At 41.7% G+C, this 15,024-nt stretch overlaps 1 protein-coding gene across 1 annotated transcript; it reads left to right on the plus strand.

Moving 5' to 3' along the window:
• Nucleotides 1-9,193: 9,193 nt before the first annotated feature.
• On the plus strand, nt 9,194-14,319 carry LOC139422369 (B9 domain-containing protein 1-like). The gene is made up of 7 exons (XM_071173573.1): nt 9,194-9,298; nt 9,634-9,702; nt 10,316-10,427; nt 10,528-10,624; nt 12,060-12,122; nt 13,111-13,178; nt 14,138-14,319. The coding sequence occupies exons 1-7, from the start codon at nt 9,236-9,238 to the stop codon at nt 14,299-14,301; spliced, it is 636 nt and encodes a 211-aa protein (XP_071029674.1). The 5' UTR covers nt 9,194-9,235; the 3' UTR covers nt 14,302-14,319.
• Nucleotides 14,320-15,024: the final 705 nt, after the last annotated feature.

A 15,024-nucleotide genomic window follows, 5' to 3' on the forward strand; every position in this document is an offset into this window, starting at 1 on the left:
TGGTCTGTCATATTTTAATAGAGACAGTAGATCTAGCTGGTCTGTCATATTATAATAGACACAGTAGATCCAGCTGGTCTGTCATAATATAATAGAGACAGTAGATCTAGCTGGTCTGTCATAATATAATAGATACAGTAGATCTAGCTGGTCTGTCATAATATAATAGAGACAGTAGATCTAGCTGGTCTGTTGTAATTTAATAGAGACAGTTTCTCTAGCTGGGCTGTCGTAATATCATAGAGATTTTAGATCTAGCTGGTCTGTTATAATATAATAGAGACAGCAGATCTAGCTGGTCTGTCATGATATAATAGAGACAGTAGATCTAGCTGGTCTGTTGTAATTTAATAGAGACAGTTTCTCTAGCTGGTCTGTCGTAATATCATAGAGATTGTAGATCTAGCTGGTCTGTCATAATATAGTTGATATAGTAGATCTAGCTGGTCTTTCATAATATAGTAGTAACAGTAGATCTAGCTGGTCTGTCATAATATAATAGATACAGTAGATCTAGCTGGTCTGTCATAATATAATAGAGACAGTAGATCTAGCTGGTCTGTTGTAATTTAATAGAGACAGTTTCTCTAGATTGTCTATCGTAATATCATAGAGATTGTAAATCTAGCTGGTCTGTCATATTATAATAGAGACAGTATGTCTGGCTGGTCATAATATAACAGAGACAGTAGATCTAGCTGGTCTGTCATATTTTAATAGAGACAGCAGATCTAGCTGGTCTGTCATATTATAATAGAGACAGTAGATCCAGCTGGTCTGTCATAATATAATAGAGACAGTCGATCTAGCTGGTCTGTCATAATATAATAGATACAATATATCTAGCTGCTCTGTCATAATATAATAGAGACAGTAGATGTAGTTGGTCTGTCATAATATATTAGATATAGTAGATCTTGCAGGTCTGTTATAATATAATAGAGACAGTAGATCTAGCTGGTCTGTCATAATATAATAGATACAGTAGATCTAGCTGGTCTGTCATATTTTAATAGAGACAGTAGATCTAGCTGGTCTGTCATATTAAAATAGAGACAGTAGATCTAGCTGGTCTGTTGTAATTTAATAGAGACAGTTTCTCTAGCTGGTCTGTCGTAATATCATAGAGATTGTAAATCTAGCTGGTCTGTTATAATATAATAGAGACAGCAGATCTAGCTGGTCTGTCGTAATATCATAGAGATTGTAGATCTAGCTGGTCTGTCATATTATAATAGAGACAGTATGTCTGGCTGGTCATAATATAATAGAGACAGTAGATCTAGCTGGTCTGTCATATTTTAATAGAGACAGCAGATCTAGCTGGTCTGTCATATTATAATAGAGACAGTAGATCCAGCTGGTCTGTCATAATATAATAGAGACAGTCGATCTAGCTGGTCTGTCATAATATAATAGAGACAGTAGATCCAGCTGGTCTGTCATAATATAATAGAGACAGTCGATCTAGCTGGTCTGTCATAATATAATAGAGACAGTAGATCCAGCTGGTCTGTCATAATATAATAGAGACAGTCGATCTAGCTGGTCTGTCATAATATAATAGAGACAGTAGATCTAGCTGGTCTGTCATAATATAATAGAGACAGTAGATCTAGCTGGTCTGTCATAATATAATAGATACAATATATCTAGCTGCTCTGTCATATTTTAATAGAGACAGTAGATGTATTTGGTCTGTCATAATATAGTAGATATAGTAGATCTTGCAGGTCTGTCATAATATAGTAGTGACAGTAGATCTAGCTGGTCTGTCATAATATAATAGATAATGTAGATCTAGCTGGTCTGTCATATTTTAATAGAGACAGTAGATCTAGCTGGTCTGTCATATTATAATAGACACAGTAGATCCAGCTGGTCTGTCATAATATAATAGAGACAGTAGATCTAGCTGGTCTGTCATATTTTAATAGAGACAGTAGATCTAGCTGGTCTGTCATATTATAATAGACACAGTAGATCCAGCTGGTCTGTCATAATATAATAGAGACAGTAGATCTAGCTGGTCTGTCATAATATAATAGATACAGTAGATCCAGCTGGTCTGTCATAATATAATAGAGACAGTAGATCTAGCTGGTCTGTTGTAATTTAATAGAGACAGTTTCTCTAGCTGGTCTGTCGTAATATCATAGAGATTTTAGATCTAGCTGGTCTGTTATAATATAATAGAGACAGCAGATCTAGCTGGTCTGTCATAATATAATAGAGACAGTAGATCTAGCTGGTCTGTTGTAATTTAATAGAGACAGTTTCTCTAGCTGGTCTGTCGTAATATCATAGAGATTGTAGATCTAGCTGGTCTGTCATAATATAGTTGATATAGTAGATCTAGCTGGTCTGTCATAATATAGTAGTAACAGTAGATCTAGCTGGTCTGTCATAATATAATAGATACAGTAGATCTAGCTGGTCTGTCATAATATAATAGAGACAGTAGATCTAGCTGGTCTGTTGTAATTTAATAGAGACAGTTTCTCTAGATGGTCTATCGTAATATCATAGAGATTGTAAATCTAGCTGGTCTGTCATATTATAATAGAGACAGTATGTCTGGCTGGTCATAATATAACAGAGACAGTAGATCTAGCTGGTCTGTCATATTTTAATAGAGACAGCAGATCTAGCTGGTCTGTCATATTATAATACAGACAGTATATCTAGCTGCTCTGTCATAATATAATAGAGACAGTAGATCTAGCTGGTCTGTCATAATATAGTAGATATAGTAGATCTTGCAGGTCTGTCATAATATAGTAGTGACAGTATATCTAGCTGGTCTGTCATAATATAATAGAGACAGTAGATCTAGCTGGTCTGTCATATTTTAATAGAGACAGTAGATCTAGCTGGTCTGTCATATTATAATAGAGACAGTAGATCCAGCTGGTCTGTCATAATATAATAGAGACAGTAGATCTAGCTGGTCTGCCATAATATAATAGAGACAGTAGATCTAGGTGGTCTGTCATATTTTAATAGAGACAGTAGATCTAGCTGGTCTGTCATATTAAAATAGAGACAGTAGATCTAGCTGGTCTGTTGTGATTTAATAGAGACAGTTTCTCTAGCTGGTCTGTCGTAATATCATAGAGATTGTAGATCTAGCTGGTCTGTTATAATATAATAGAGACAGCAGATCTAGCTGGTCTGTCATATTATAATCGAGACAGTATGTCTGGCTGGTCATAATATAATAGAGACAGTAGATCTAGCTGGTCTGTCATAATATAATAGAGACAGTAGATCCAGCTGGTCTGTCATAATATAATAGAGACAGTCGATCTAGCTGGTCTGTCATAATATAATAGAGACAGTAGATCCAGCTGGTCTGTCATAATATAATAGAGACAGTAGATCTAGCTGGTCTGTCATAATATAATAGAAACAGTAGATCTAGCTGGTCTGTCATAATATAATAGATACAATATATCTAGCTGCTCTGTCATATTTTAATAGAGACAGTAGATGTAGTTGGTCTGTCATAATATAGTAGATATAGTAGATCTTGCAGGTCTGTCATAATATAGTAGTGACAGTAGATCTAGCTGGTCTGTCATAATATAATAGATAATGTAGATCTAGCTGGTCTGTCATATTTTAATAGAGACAGTAGATCTAGCTGGTCTGTCATATTATAATAGACACAGTAGATCCAGCTGGTCTGTCATAATATAATAGAGACAGTAGATCTAGCTGGTCTGTCATATTTTAATAGAGACAGTAGATCTAGCTGGTCTGTCATATTATAATAGACACAGTAGATCCAGCTGGTCTGTCATAATATAATAGAGACAGTAGATCTAGCTGGTCTGTCATAATATAATAGATACAGTAGATCCAGCTGGTCTGTCATAATATAATAGAGACAGTAGATCTAGCTGGTCTGTTGTAATTTAATAGAGACAGTTTCTCTAGCTGGTCTGTCGTAATATCATAGAGATTTTAGATCTAGCTGGTCTGTTATAATATAATAGAGACAGCAGATCTAGCTGGTCTGTCATAATATAATAGAGACAGTAGATCTAGCTGGTCTGTTGTAATTTAATAGAGACAGTTTCTCTAGCTGGTCTGTCGTAATATCATAGAGATTGTAGATCTAGCTGGTCTGTCATAATATAGTTGATATAGTAGATCTAGCTGGTCTGTCATAATATAGTAGTAACAGTAGATCTAGCTGGTCTGTCATAATATAATAGATACAGTAGATCTAGCTGGTCTGTCATAATATAATAGAGACAGTAGATCTAGCTGGTCTGTCATAATGTAATAGACAGTAGATCTAGCTGGTCTGTCGTAATATCATAGAGACAGTAGATCTAGCTGGTCTGTCATATTTTAATAGAGACAGTAGATCTAGCTGGTCTGTCATATTATAATAGAGACAGTAGATCTAGCTGGTCTGTCGTAATATCATAGATACAATATATCTAGCTGCTCTGTCATAATATAATTGAGACAGTAGATGTAGTTGGTCTGTCATAATACAGTAGATATAGTAGATCTAGCTGGTCTGTTGTAATTTAATAGAGACAGTTTCTCTAGCTGGTCTGTCATAATATCATAGAGACAGTAGATCTAGCTGGTCTGTCATACTATAGTAGAGAAGGTTGATCTAGCTGGTCTGTCATAATGTAATAGAGAGAGTAGATATAGCTGGTCTGTCAAAGGATAATAGAAACAGTGGATCTAGCTGGTCTGTCATAATATAATAGAGACAGTAGATGTAGTTGGTCTGTCATAATATAGTAGATATAGTAGATATTGCAGGTCTGTCATAATATAGTAGTGACAGTAGATCTAGCTGGTCTGTCATAATATAGAGACAGTAGATCCAGCTGGTCTGTCATATTATAATAGACACAGTAGATCCAGCTGGTCTGTCATAATATAATAGAGACAGTAGATCTAGCTGGTCTGTCATATTTTAATAGAGACAGTAGATCTAGCTGGTCTGTCATATTATAATAGACACAGTAGATCCAGCTGGTCTGTCATAATATAATAGAGACAGTAGATCTAGCTGGTCTGTCATAATATAATAGATACAGTAGATCCAGCTGGTCTGTCATAATATAATAGAGACAGTAGATCTAGCTGGTCTGTTGTAATTTAATAGAGACAGTTTCTCTAGCTGGTCTGTCGTAATATCATAGAGATTTTAGATCTAGCTGGTCTGTTATAATATAATAGAGACAGCAGATCTAGCTGGTCTGTCATAATATAATAGAGACAGTAGATCTAGCTGGTCTGTTGTAATTTAATAGAGACAGTTTCTCTAGCTGGTCTGTCGTAATATCATAGAGATTGTAGATCTAGCTGGTCTGTCATAATATAGTTGATATAGTAGATCTAGCTGGTCTGTCATAATATAGTAGTAACAGTAGATCTAGCTGGTCTGTCATAATATAATAGATACAGTAGATCTAGCTGGTCTGTCATAATATAATAGAGACAGTAGATCTAGCTGGTCTGTCATAATGTAATAGACAGTAGATCTAGCTGGTCTGTCGTAATATCATAGAGACAGTAGATCTAGCTGGTCTGTCATATTTTAATAGAGACAGTAGATCTAGCTGGTCTGTCATATTATAATAGAGACAGTAGATCTAGCTGGTCTGTCGTAATATCATAGATACAATATATCTAGCTGCTCTGTCATAATATAATTGAGACAGTAGATGTAGTTGGTCTGTCATAATACAGTAGATATAGTAGATCTAGCTGGTCTGTTGTAATTTAATAGAGACAGTTTCTCTAGCTGGTCTGTCATAATATCATAGAGACAGTAGATCTAGCTGGTCTGTCATACTATAGTAGAGAAGGTTGATCTAGCTGGTCTGTCATAATGTAATAGAGAGAGTAGATATAGCTGGTCTGTCAAAGGATAATAGAAACAGTGGATCTAGCTGGTCTGTCATAATATAATAGAGACAGTAGATGTAGTTGGTCTGTCATAATATAGTAGATATAGTAGATATTGCAGGTCTGTCATAATATAGTAGTGACAGTAGATCTAGCTGGTCTGTCATAATATAGAGACAGTAGATCCAGCTGGTCTGTCATAATATATTAGAGACAGCAGATCTAGCTGGTCTGTCATATTTTAATGGAGACAGTAGATCAAGCTGGTCTGTCATATTTTAATAGAGACAGTAGATCTAGCTGGTCTGTCATATTTTAAAAGAGACAGTACATCTAGCTGGTCTGTCATAAAATAATAGAGACAGTAGATCTAGCTAGTATGTCATAAAAGAATAGAGACAGTAGATCTAGCTGGTCTGTCATAATATAATAGAGACAGTAGATCCAGCTGGCCTGTCATAATATAATAGAGACAGTAGATCTAGCTGGTCTGTCATATTTTAATAGAGACAGTAGATCCAGCTGGTCTGTCATACTATAATAGAGACAGTAGATCTAGCTGGTCTGTCATAATATAATAGAGACAGTAGATCCAGCTGGCCTGTCATAATATAATAGAGACAGTAGATCTATCTGGTCTGTCATAATATAATAGAGACAGTAGATCCAGCTGGTCTGTCATAATATAATAGAGACAGTCGATCTAGCTGGTCTGTCATAATATAATAGAGACAGTCGAACTAGCTGATCTATCATAATATAGTAGATCTTGCAGGTCTGTCATAATATAGTAGTGACAGTAGATCTAGCTGGTCTGTCATAATAGAATTGAGACAGTAGATCTAGCTGGTCTGTCATAATGTAATAGACAGTAGATCTAGCTGGTCTGTTGTAATTTAATAGAGACAGTTTCTCTAGCTGGTCTGTCGTAATATCATAGAGACAGTAGATCTAGCTGGTCTGTCATATTATAGTAGAGAAGGTTGATCTAGCTGGTCTGTCATAATGTAATAGAGAGAGTAGATATAGCTGGTCTGTCAAAGGATAATAGAAACAGTGGATCTAGCTGGTCTGTCATAATATAATAGAGACAGTAGATGTAGTTGGTCTGTCATAATATAGTAGATATTGCAGGTCTGTCATAATATAGTAGTGACAGTAGATCTAGCTGGTCTGTCATAATATAGAGACAGTAGATCCAGCTGGTCTGTCATAATATATTAGAGACAGTAGATCAAGCTGGTCTGTCATATTTGAATAGAGACAGTAGATCTAGCTGGTCTGTCATGTTATAATAGAGACAGTAGATCTAGCTGGTCTGTCATAATATAATAGAGAGAGTAGATCCAGCTGGTCTGTCATAATATAATAGAGACAGTAGATCCAGCTGGCCTGTCATAATATAATAGAAACAGTAGATCTAGCTGGTCTGTCGTAATATCATAGAGACAGTAGATCTAGCTGGTCTGTTATAATATAATAGAGACAGTATATCTAGCTGGTCTGTTGTAATTTAATAGACAAGCCACCAAGCCATGAGGCTGAAAAATAGATAACAGAATGACTACAGGTCTATCTTCTATCCCCAAGCCACCAAGCCATGAGACTGGTAAATAGATAACAGAATGACTACAGATCTATCTTCTATCCCCAAGCCACCAAGCCATGAGATTGATAAATAGATAACAGAATGACTACAGGTCTATCTTCTATCCCCAAGCCACCAAGCCATGAGACTGATAAATAGATAACATAATGACTACAGGTCTATCTCCTCTGACACTCCAACACACAGACATTTAATTTGCTCACGCACACATAACACGCACACACATTCATACCGACTCTACACACACCCTCTCATACAATCCTGATGCCTAGTCACCTTACCCCTATACATATCTACCTCCATCACTCCAGTATCCCTGTCCCCTTCCCCCTATACATATCTACCTCCATCACTCCAGTATCCCTGTCCCCTTCCCCCTATACATATCGACCTCCATCACTCCAGTATCCCTGTGCCTTCCCCCTATACATATCTACCTCCATCACTCCAGTATCCCTGTGCCTTCCCCCTATACATATCTACCTCCATCACTCCAGTATCCCTGTCCCCTTTCCCCTATACATATCTACCTCCATCACTCCAGTATCCCTGTCCCCTTTCCCCTATACATATCTACCTCCATCACTCCAGTATCCCTGTCCCCTTTCCCCTATACATATCTACCTCCATCACTCCAGTATCCCTGTCCCCTTTCCCCTATACATATCGACCTCCATCACTCCAGTATCCCTGTCCCCTTTCCCCTATACATATCGACCTCCATCACTCCAGTATCCCTGTCCCCTTTCCCCTATACATATCTACCTCCATCACTCCAGTATCCCTGTCCCCTTTCCCCTATACATATCTACCTCCATCACTCCAGTATCCCTGTCCCCTTTCCCCTATACATATCTACCTCCATCACTCCAGTATCCCTGTGCCTTCCCCCTATACATATCGACCCCCGTCACTCCTGTACATTGTTAATATGGTACTGGAACTGACCCTGTATATAGCTTTCTTACTTTCTTGTGTTCTTATTTCCATTTCTCTGGTATTTTTTGTTCTACTTTACTTTATTTTATAGTACTATATATTGTCTTATTATTATTATTGTATTATTATTATTATTATTATTATTATTATTATATTGTATATACTATATATTGTATTATTATTATTATTGTATTATTATATTGTATATACTATATATTGTATTATTATTATTATTGTATTATTATTATTATATTGTATATACTATATATTGTATTATTATTATTGTATTATTATTATTATATTGTATATACTATATATTGTATTATTATTATTGTATTATTATTATTATATTGTATATACTATATATTGTATTATTATTATTGTATTATTATTATTATATTGTATATACTATATATTGTATTATTATTATTGTATTATTATTATTATATTGTATATACTATATATTGATTACTTGTTGGGAAATGAGCTCGTAAGAAACCCACTGTACTTGTGCATGTGACAATAACCCATTAAAACTTGTCCAAGACTACCACCTAGTGGACAGTTTACTTACTAAAAACGCTTTATCAACTTGACCGGATCCAGTTTGGCCCTCACTGACTAGCCGTAGTCAAAAGCGTCCTAGCAACGGGGCGGATAGGAACCTTCATTTAACAACAAGCTACTTATCTCCCACAACACAAAACAACAATACGTTACCGCTTATACAGTCTTAAATTATAATATTTGTGTTTGTTTAAAAACAATCTATATTCTCAAGTTATCGTATGAAGCGGGATGGCTATCAACAACCCATCGGTGTTTCTGTTGATGATAAACGGACAGATAGAAGGGGCGAATGTGAGTAGCTAGCTAACGTTAGTAACGAGCTAACTAGCTAAGCATCTAACGTTAGTAACGAGCTAACTAGCTAAGCATCTAACGTTAGTAACGAGCTAACTAGCTAAGCATCTAACGTTAGTAACGAGCTAACTAGCTAAGCATCTAACGTTAGTAACGAGCTAACTAGCTAAGCATCTGACGTTAACAAGGTAAAATGAGGCGGATCATATTGGATAACTTGACCGCTTTTTGAATGATTGGTTTAGTGAGCATAAACATGTTCTATAAAACTGCCTTGTTCATTTGATGTTCCGTTTATTCTCTCTGATCTGACTGATGTGATGTGTTGTCAGTTTCCAGAGTATGATGACCTGTACTGTAAATACTGCTTCGTCTACGGACACGACTGGGCTCCCACCTCGGTGAGTGACTCCGAGTCATCTTGAACATGCTGAAGTTCCCTTACTGCGGATAGACAACATAACACACTTGTTTTTACTAAGCCAGCAACTACTAAGTACTTAAATAGCTGCATGTCCAGTGATGCAGGGAACTGGTAGAGGTTTGACTTCAGAGCGTTCAAAACGACTGGGAACTCGGACGAAAACGATCTCCGACTGGTAAAAAAAAAAAAGATTTGAACATTCATCCAACTCGGGAATTCGGGCCTCTTTCTCCAGCTCCGACCTGAAGATCACAGACGTCATGATTGGACCTATTTTTCCAGAGTTCCCAGTTGTTTAAAGAGACATCAATATCTCACCTCTCCTCCACACTCCCTTCTCTTTCCCCCTCCTTCCCTCCTCTCCCCCCCCCCCCCCCCCCTCTCTCTCTCTCCTCCTCTCCTCTCCCCTCTCCTCTCCCCCCCTCTCTCTCTCTCTCCTCTCCCCCCCTCCCTCTCTCTCTCTCTCTCTCTCTCTCCTCTCTCTCCCTCTCCTCTCCCTCCCTCTCCTCTCCCTCCCTCTCCTCCTCCACCCACCCTCCCTCCCTCTCCTCCTCCTCCTCCCCCCCTCTCCTCTCCTCTCCTCTCTCCAGGGTCTAGAGGAGGGTATATCTCAGATTACGTCGAAAGGCAGAGACTCTCCTCAGAGAATGATCTGGAATTTTCCTCTGGAGATCACCTTTAAGAGCACCAACCCATTAGGCTGTGAGACACACACACACACACACACACACACACACAGACCCTTCTTACCGTAGCAGACAGTTGATGATACCATAGCTAACACTGTGTTGTGTGTACCCAGGGCCTCAGATCGTGGTAAGTGTCTACGGTCCTGATACGTTTGGTAACGATGTGGTCAGAGGATACGGAGCAACACACATCCCCTTCACTCCTGGACAGTCAGTATCTCTCCTCCTCCTCTTCCTGTCTCCTGGACAGTCAGTATCTCTCCTCCTCCTCCTCCTCTCTCCTGGACAGTCAGTATCTCTCCTCCTCCTCCTCTCTCCTGGACAGTCAGTATCTCTCCTCCTCCTCCTCCTCTCTCCTGGACAGTCAGTATCTCTCCTCCTCCTCCTCCTCTCTCCTGGACAGTCAGTATCTCTCCTCCTCCTCCTCTCTCCTGGACAGTCAGTATCTCTCCTCCTCCTCTCTCCTGGACAGTCAGTATCTGTCCTCCTCCTCTTCCTCTCTCCTGGACAGTCAGTATCTGTCCTCCTCCTCTTCCTCTCTCCTGGACAGTCAGTATCTGTCCTCCTCCTCTTCCTCTCTCCTGGACAGTCAGTATCTCTGCTCCTCTTCCTCTCTCCTCTTCCTCTCTCCTGGACAGTCAGTATCTCTCCTCCTCTTCCTCTCCCCTGGACAGTCAGTATCTCTCCTCCTCTTCCTCTCCCCTGGACAGTCAGTATCTCTCCTCCTCCCCTTCCTCTCTCCTGGACAGTCAGTATCTCTCCTCCTCTTCCTCTCTCCTGGACAGTCAGTATCTCTCCTCCTCTTCCTCTCCCCTGGACAGTCAGTATCTCTGCTCCTCTTCCTCTCTCCTCTTCCTCTCTCCTGGACAGTCAGTATCTCTCCTCCTCTTCCTCTCTCCTGGACAGTCAGTATCTCTCCTCCTCTTCCTCTCTCCTGGACAGTCAGTATCTCTCCTCCTCCCCTTCCTCTCTCCTGGACAGTCAGTATCTCTCCTCCTCCCCTTCCTCTCTCCTGGACAGTCAGTATCTCTCCTCCTCCCCTTCCTCTCTCCTGGACAGTCAGTATCTCTCCTCCTCTTCCTCTCTCCTGGACAGTCAGTATCTCTCCTCCTCTTCCTCTCCCCTGGACAGTCAGTATCTCTGCTCCTCTTCCTCTCTCCTCTTCCTCTCTCCTGGACAGTCAGTATCTCTCCTCCTCTTCCTCTCCCCTGGACAGTCAGTATCTCTCCTCCTCCTCTTCCTCTCTCCTCTTCCTCTCCCCTGGACAGTCAGTATCTCTGCTCCTCTTCCTCTCTCCTGGACAGTCAGTATCTCTCCTCCTCTTCCTCTCTCCTGGACAGTCAGTATCTCTCCTCCTCTTCCTCTCTCCTGGACAGTCAGTATCTCTCCTCCTCTTCCTCTCTCCTGGACAGTCAGTATCTCTCCTCCTCTTCCTCTCTCCTGGACAGTCAGTATCTCTCCTCCTCTTCCTCTCTCCTGGACAGTCAGTATCTCTCCTCCTCCCCTTCCTCTCTCCTGGACAGTCAGTATCTCTCCTCCTCCCCTTCCTCTCTCCTGGACAGTCAGTATCTCTCCTCTTCCTCTCTCCTCTTTCTCTCTCCTGGACAGTCAGTATCTCTCCTCTAATGTGATCTCTTGTTTTCAGACACACCAGAACCATCCCAATGTTTGTTCCTGAATCCACATCAAGACTACAGAAATTCACAAGGTAACGTACGTGTGTGTGTCTTACTGTGTGCTAAACGCGGGGGGGCTAAGTGTGTGTGTTACTGGGGGCTAAGTGTGTGTGTTACTGGGGGACTAAGTGTGTGTGTTACTGGGGGACTAAGTGTGTGTGTTTAATGCTGGGGGACTAAGTGTGTGTGTTTAATGCTGGGGGGCTAAGTGTGTGTGTTACTGGGGGACTAAGTGTGTGTGTTACTGGGGGACTAAGTGTGTGTGTTACTGGGGGGCTAAGTGTGTGTGTTACTGGGGGACTAAGTGTGTGTGTTTAATGCTGGGGGACTAAGTGTGTGTGTTACTGGGGGCTAAGTGTGTGTGTTACTGGGGACTAAGTGTGTGTGTTACTGGGGGCTAAGTGTGTGTGTTTAATGCTGGGGGCTAAGTGTGTGTGTTACTGGGGGCTAAGTGTGTGTGTTACTGGGGACTAAGTGTGTGTGTTACTGGGGACTAAGTGTGTGTGTTTAATGCTGGGGGGCTAAGTGTGTGTGTTTAATGCTGGGGGGCTAAGTGTGTGTGTTACTGGGGGCTAAGTGTGTGTGTTTAATGCTGGGGGCTAAGTGTGTGTGTTACTGGGGACTAAGTGTGTGTGTTACTGGGGGCTAAGTGTGTGTGTTACTGGGGGCTAAGTGTGTGTGTTACTGGGGGCTAAGTGTGTGTGTTTAATGCTGGGGGGCTAAGTGTGTGTGTTTAATGCTGGGGGGCTAAGTGTGTGTGTTTAATGCTGGGGGGCTAAGTGTGTGTGTTACTGGGGGCTAAGTGTGTGTGTTACTGGGGGCTAAGTGTGTGTGTTACTGGGGGCTAAGTGTGTGTGTTTAATGCTGGGGGCTAAGTGTGTGTGTTTAATGCTGGGGGGCTAAGTGTGTGTGTTACTGGGGGCTAAGTGTGTGTGTTACTGGGGGCTAAGTGTGTGTGTTACTGGGGGCTAAGTGTGTGTGTTTAATGCTGGGGGGCTAAGTGTGTGTGTGTCTCTGCAGTTGGCTGCTGGGGCGGCGTCCAGAGTTCACCGATCCTAAAGTCGTGGCCCAGGGAGAGGGCAGAGAAGGTAGGCTCTGTTTCTGTGTGTGGTAGAGAAGGTATGCTCTGTGTCTGTGTGTGGTAGAGAAGGTATGCTCTGTGTCTGTGTGTGGTAGAGAAGGTAGGCTCTGTATCTGTGTGTGGTAGAGAAGGTAGGCTCTGTATCTGTGTGTGGTAGAGAAGGTAGGCTCTGTATCTGTGTGTGGTAGAGAAGGTAGGCTCTGTGTCTGTGTGTGGTAGAGAAGGTAGGCTCTGTTTCTGTGTGTGGTAGAGAAGGTAGGCTCTGTTTCTGTGTGTGGTAGAGAAGGTAGGCTCTGTGTCTGTGTGTGGTAGAGAAGGTAGGCTCTGTTTCTGTGTGTGGTAGAGAAGGTAGGCTCTGTGTCTGTGTGTGGTAGAGAAGGTAGGCTCTGTGTCTGTGTGTGGTAGAGTTCTGCCGGGATTCGTTCAGAGACGTGTTGCTTCAGTTTCCCCTAAATATTCGTTGATCCTATTCATGGTGCAGGTCGACTGAAGCATAAATCCCTTTTTAAAAAAGCACATTGTAATGTTGGTCGGGTCTTTAAATGTATCCTGGTGTCTTCTCACTACCATGTCTCCCTCCTATGTGTCTCTCCCTTTCTCTCTCCTATGTGTCTCTCCCTTTCTCTCTCCTATGTGTCTCTCCCTTTCTCCCTCCTATGTGTCTCTCCCTTTCTCTCTCCTATGTGTGTATCTCTCCTATGTGTCTCTCCCTTTCTCTCTCCTATGTGTGTATCTCTCCTATGTGTCTCTCCCTCATATGTCTCTCTCTCTCCCTCCCTCCTGTGTATCTCTCCATTTCTCTCACCTGTGTGTCTCGCCCTCCTGTGTGTCTCTCCGTGTGTCTCGCCCTCCTGTGTGTCTCTCCCTCCTGTGTGTCTCTCCCTCCTGTGTGTCTCTCCCTCCTGTGTGTCTCTCCCTCCTGTGTGTCTCTCCCTCCTGTGTGTCTCTCCCTCCTGTGTGTCTCAGTGACCAGGGTCCGTTCTCAGGGTTTCGTCTCCCTCTCCTTCCACATTGTGACTAAAGACATGAAGAGACTGGGTTACGACACCACACCTTCCGAGACCTCACACACTCTGTCACACACTGCTGCCGCAGGCATCGGACCAGGAGACCAGCCCTACAGCACGTGACGGAAACACACACACACAATCGGACCGGGAGACCAGCCCTACAGCACGTGATGGAAACACACACACACACTGCAGGCATCGGACCGGGAGACCAGCCCTACAGCACGTGACGGAAACACACACAGGGACCAAAGACAACACCATCTCCCTCCCTGACCCCTGTGTGTGGTCCCATCAGTAGCAGCTGGATACTGTAGGTGTTAGTGATGTCTGGTCTCTCTCCTCGAGGAACAGGAGAGCTTCTACCCCCCCCACTTCCATTCAGACTGATCTAGGACCTGCTGATCCACTGATCCCTCTATAATAAGGCTGGTTTAAAGACATCTGACTGATCCAGGACCTGCCGATCCCCTCTATAATAATCTATCTGGCCGGGGGGGGTGACATTAATTTAAACCAGGACTCTGTTGAGCAGTGAGCTGGACAGCTGACGATGCCCTCTATAATAATCTAGCTGGACAGCTGACGATGCCCTCTATAATAATCTATCTGGCCGGGGGGGGTGACATTAATTTAAACCAGGACTCTGTTGAGCAGCGAGCTGGACAGCTGACGATCCCCTCTATAATAATCTATCTGGCCGGGGGGGTGACATTAATGTAAACCAGGACTCTGTTGAGCAGCGAGCTGGACAGCTGACGATGCCCTCTATAATAATCTATCTGGCCGGGGGGGGTGACATTAATTTAAACCAGGACTCTGTTGAGCAGCGAGCTGGACAGC

This window comes from Oncorhynchus clarkii, chromosome 12 (assembly GCF_045791955.1).
Source record: "Oncorhynchus clarkii lewisi isolate Uvic-CL-2024 chromosome 12, UVic_Ocla_1.0, whole genome shotgun sequence".
Taxonomy (NCBI): Eukaryota; Metazoa; Chordata; class Actinopteri; order Salmoniformes; family Salmonidae; genus Oncorhynchus; species Oncorhynchus clarkii.

Bases quoted from the DNA above. Each gene is read 5' to 3' on its own strand.
- LOC139422369 (XM_071173573.1), top strand. From the start codon at position 9,236: ATGGCTATCAACAACCCATCGGTGTTTCTGTTGATGATAAACGGACAG. The intron at 9,299-9,633 runs GTGAGTAGCTAG...ATGTGTTGTCAG, and splicing joins GACAGATAGAAGGGGCGAAT to TTTCCAGAGTATGATGACCT. The intron at 10,428-10,527 runs GTGAGACACACA...GTGTGTACCCAG, and splicing joins GAGCACCAACCCATTAGGCT to GGCCTCAGATCGTGGTAAGT.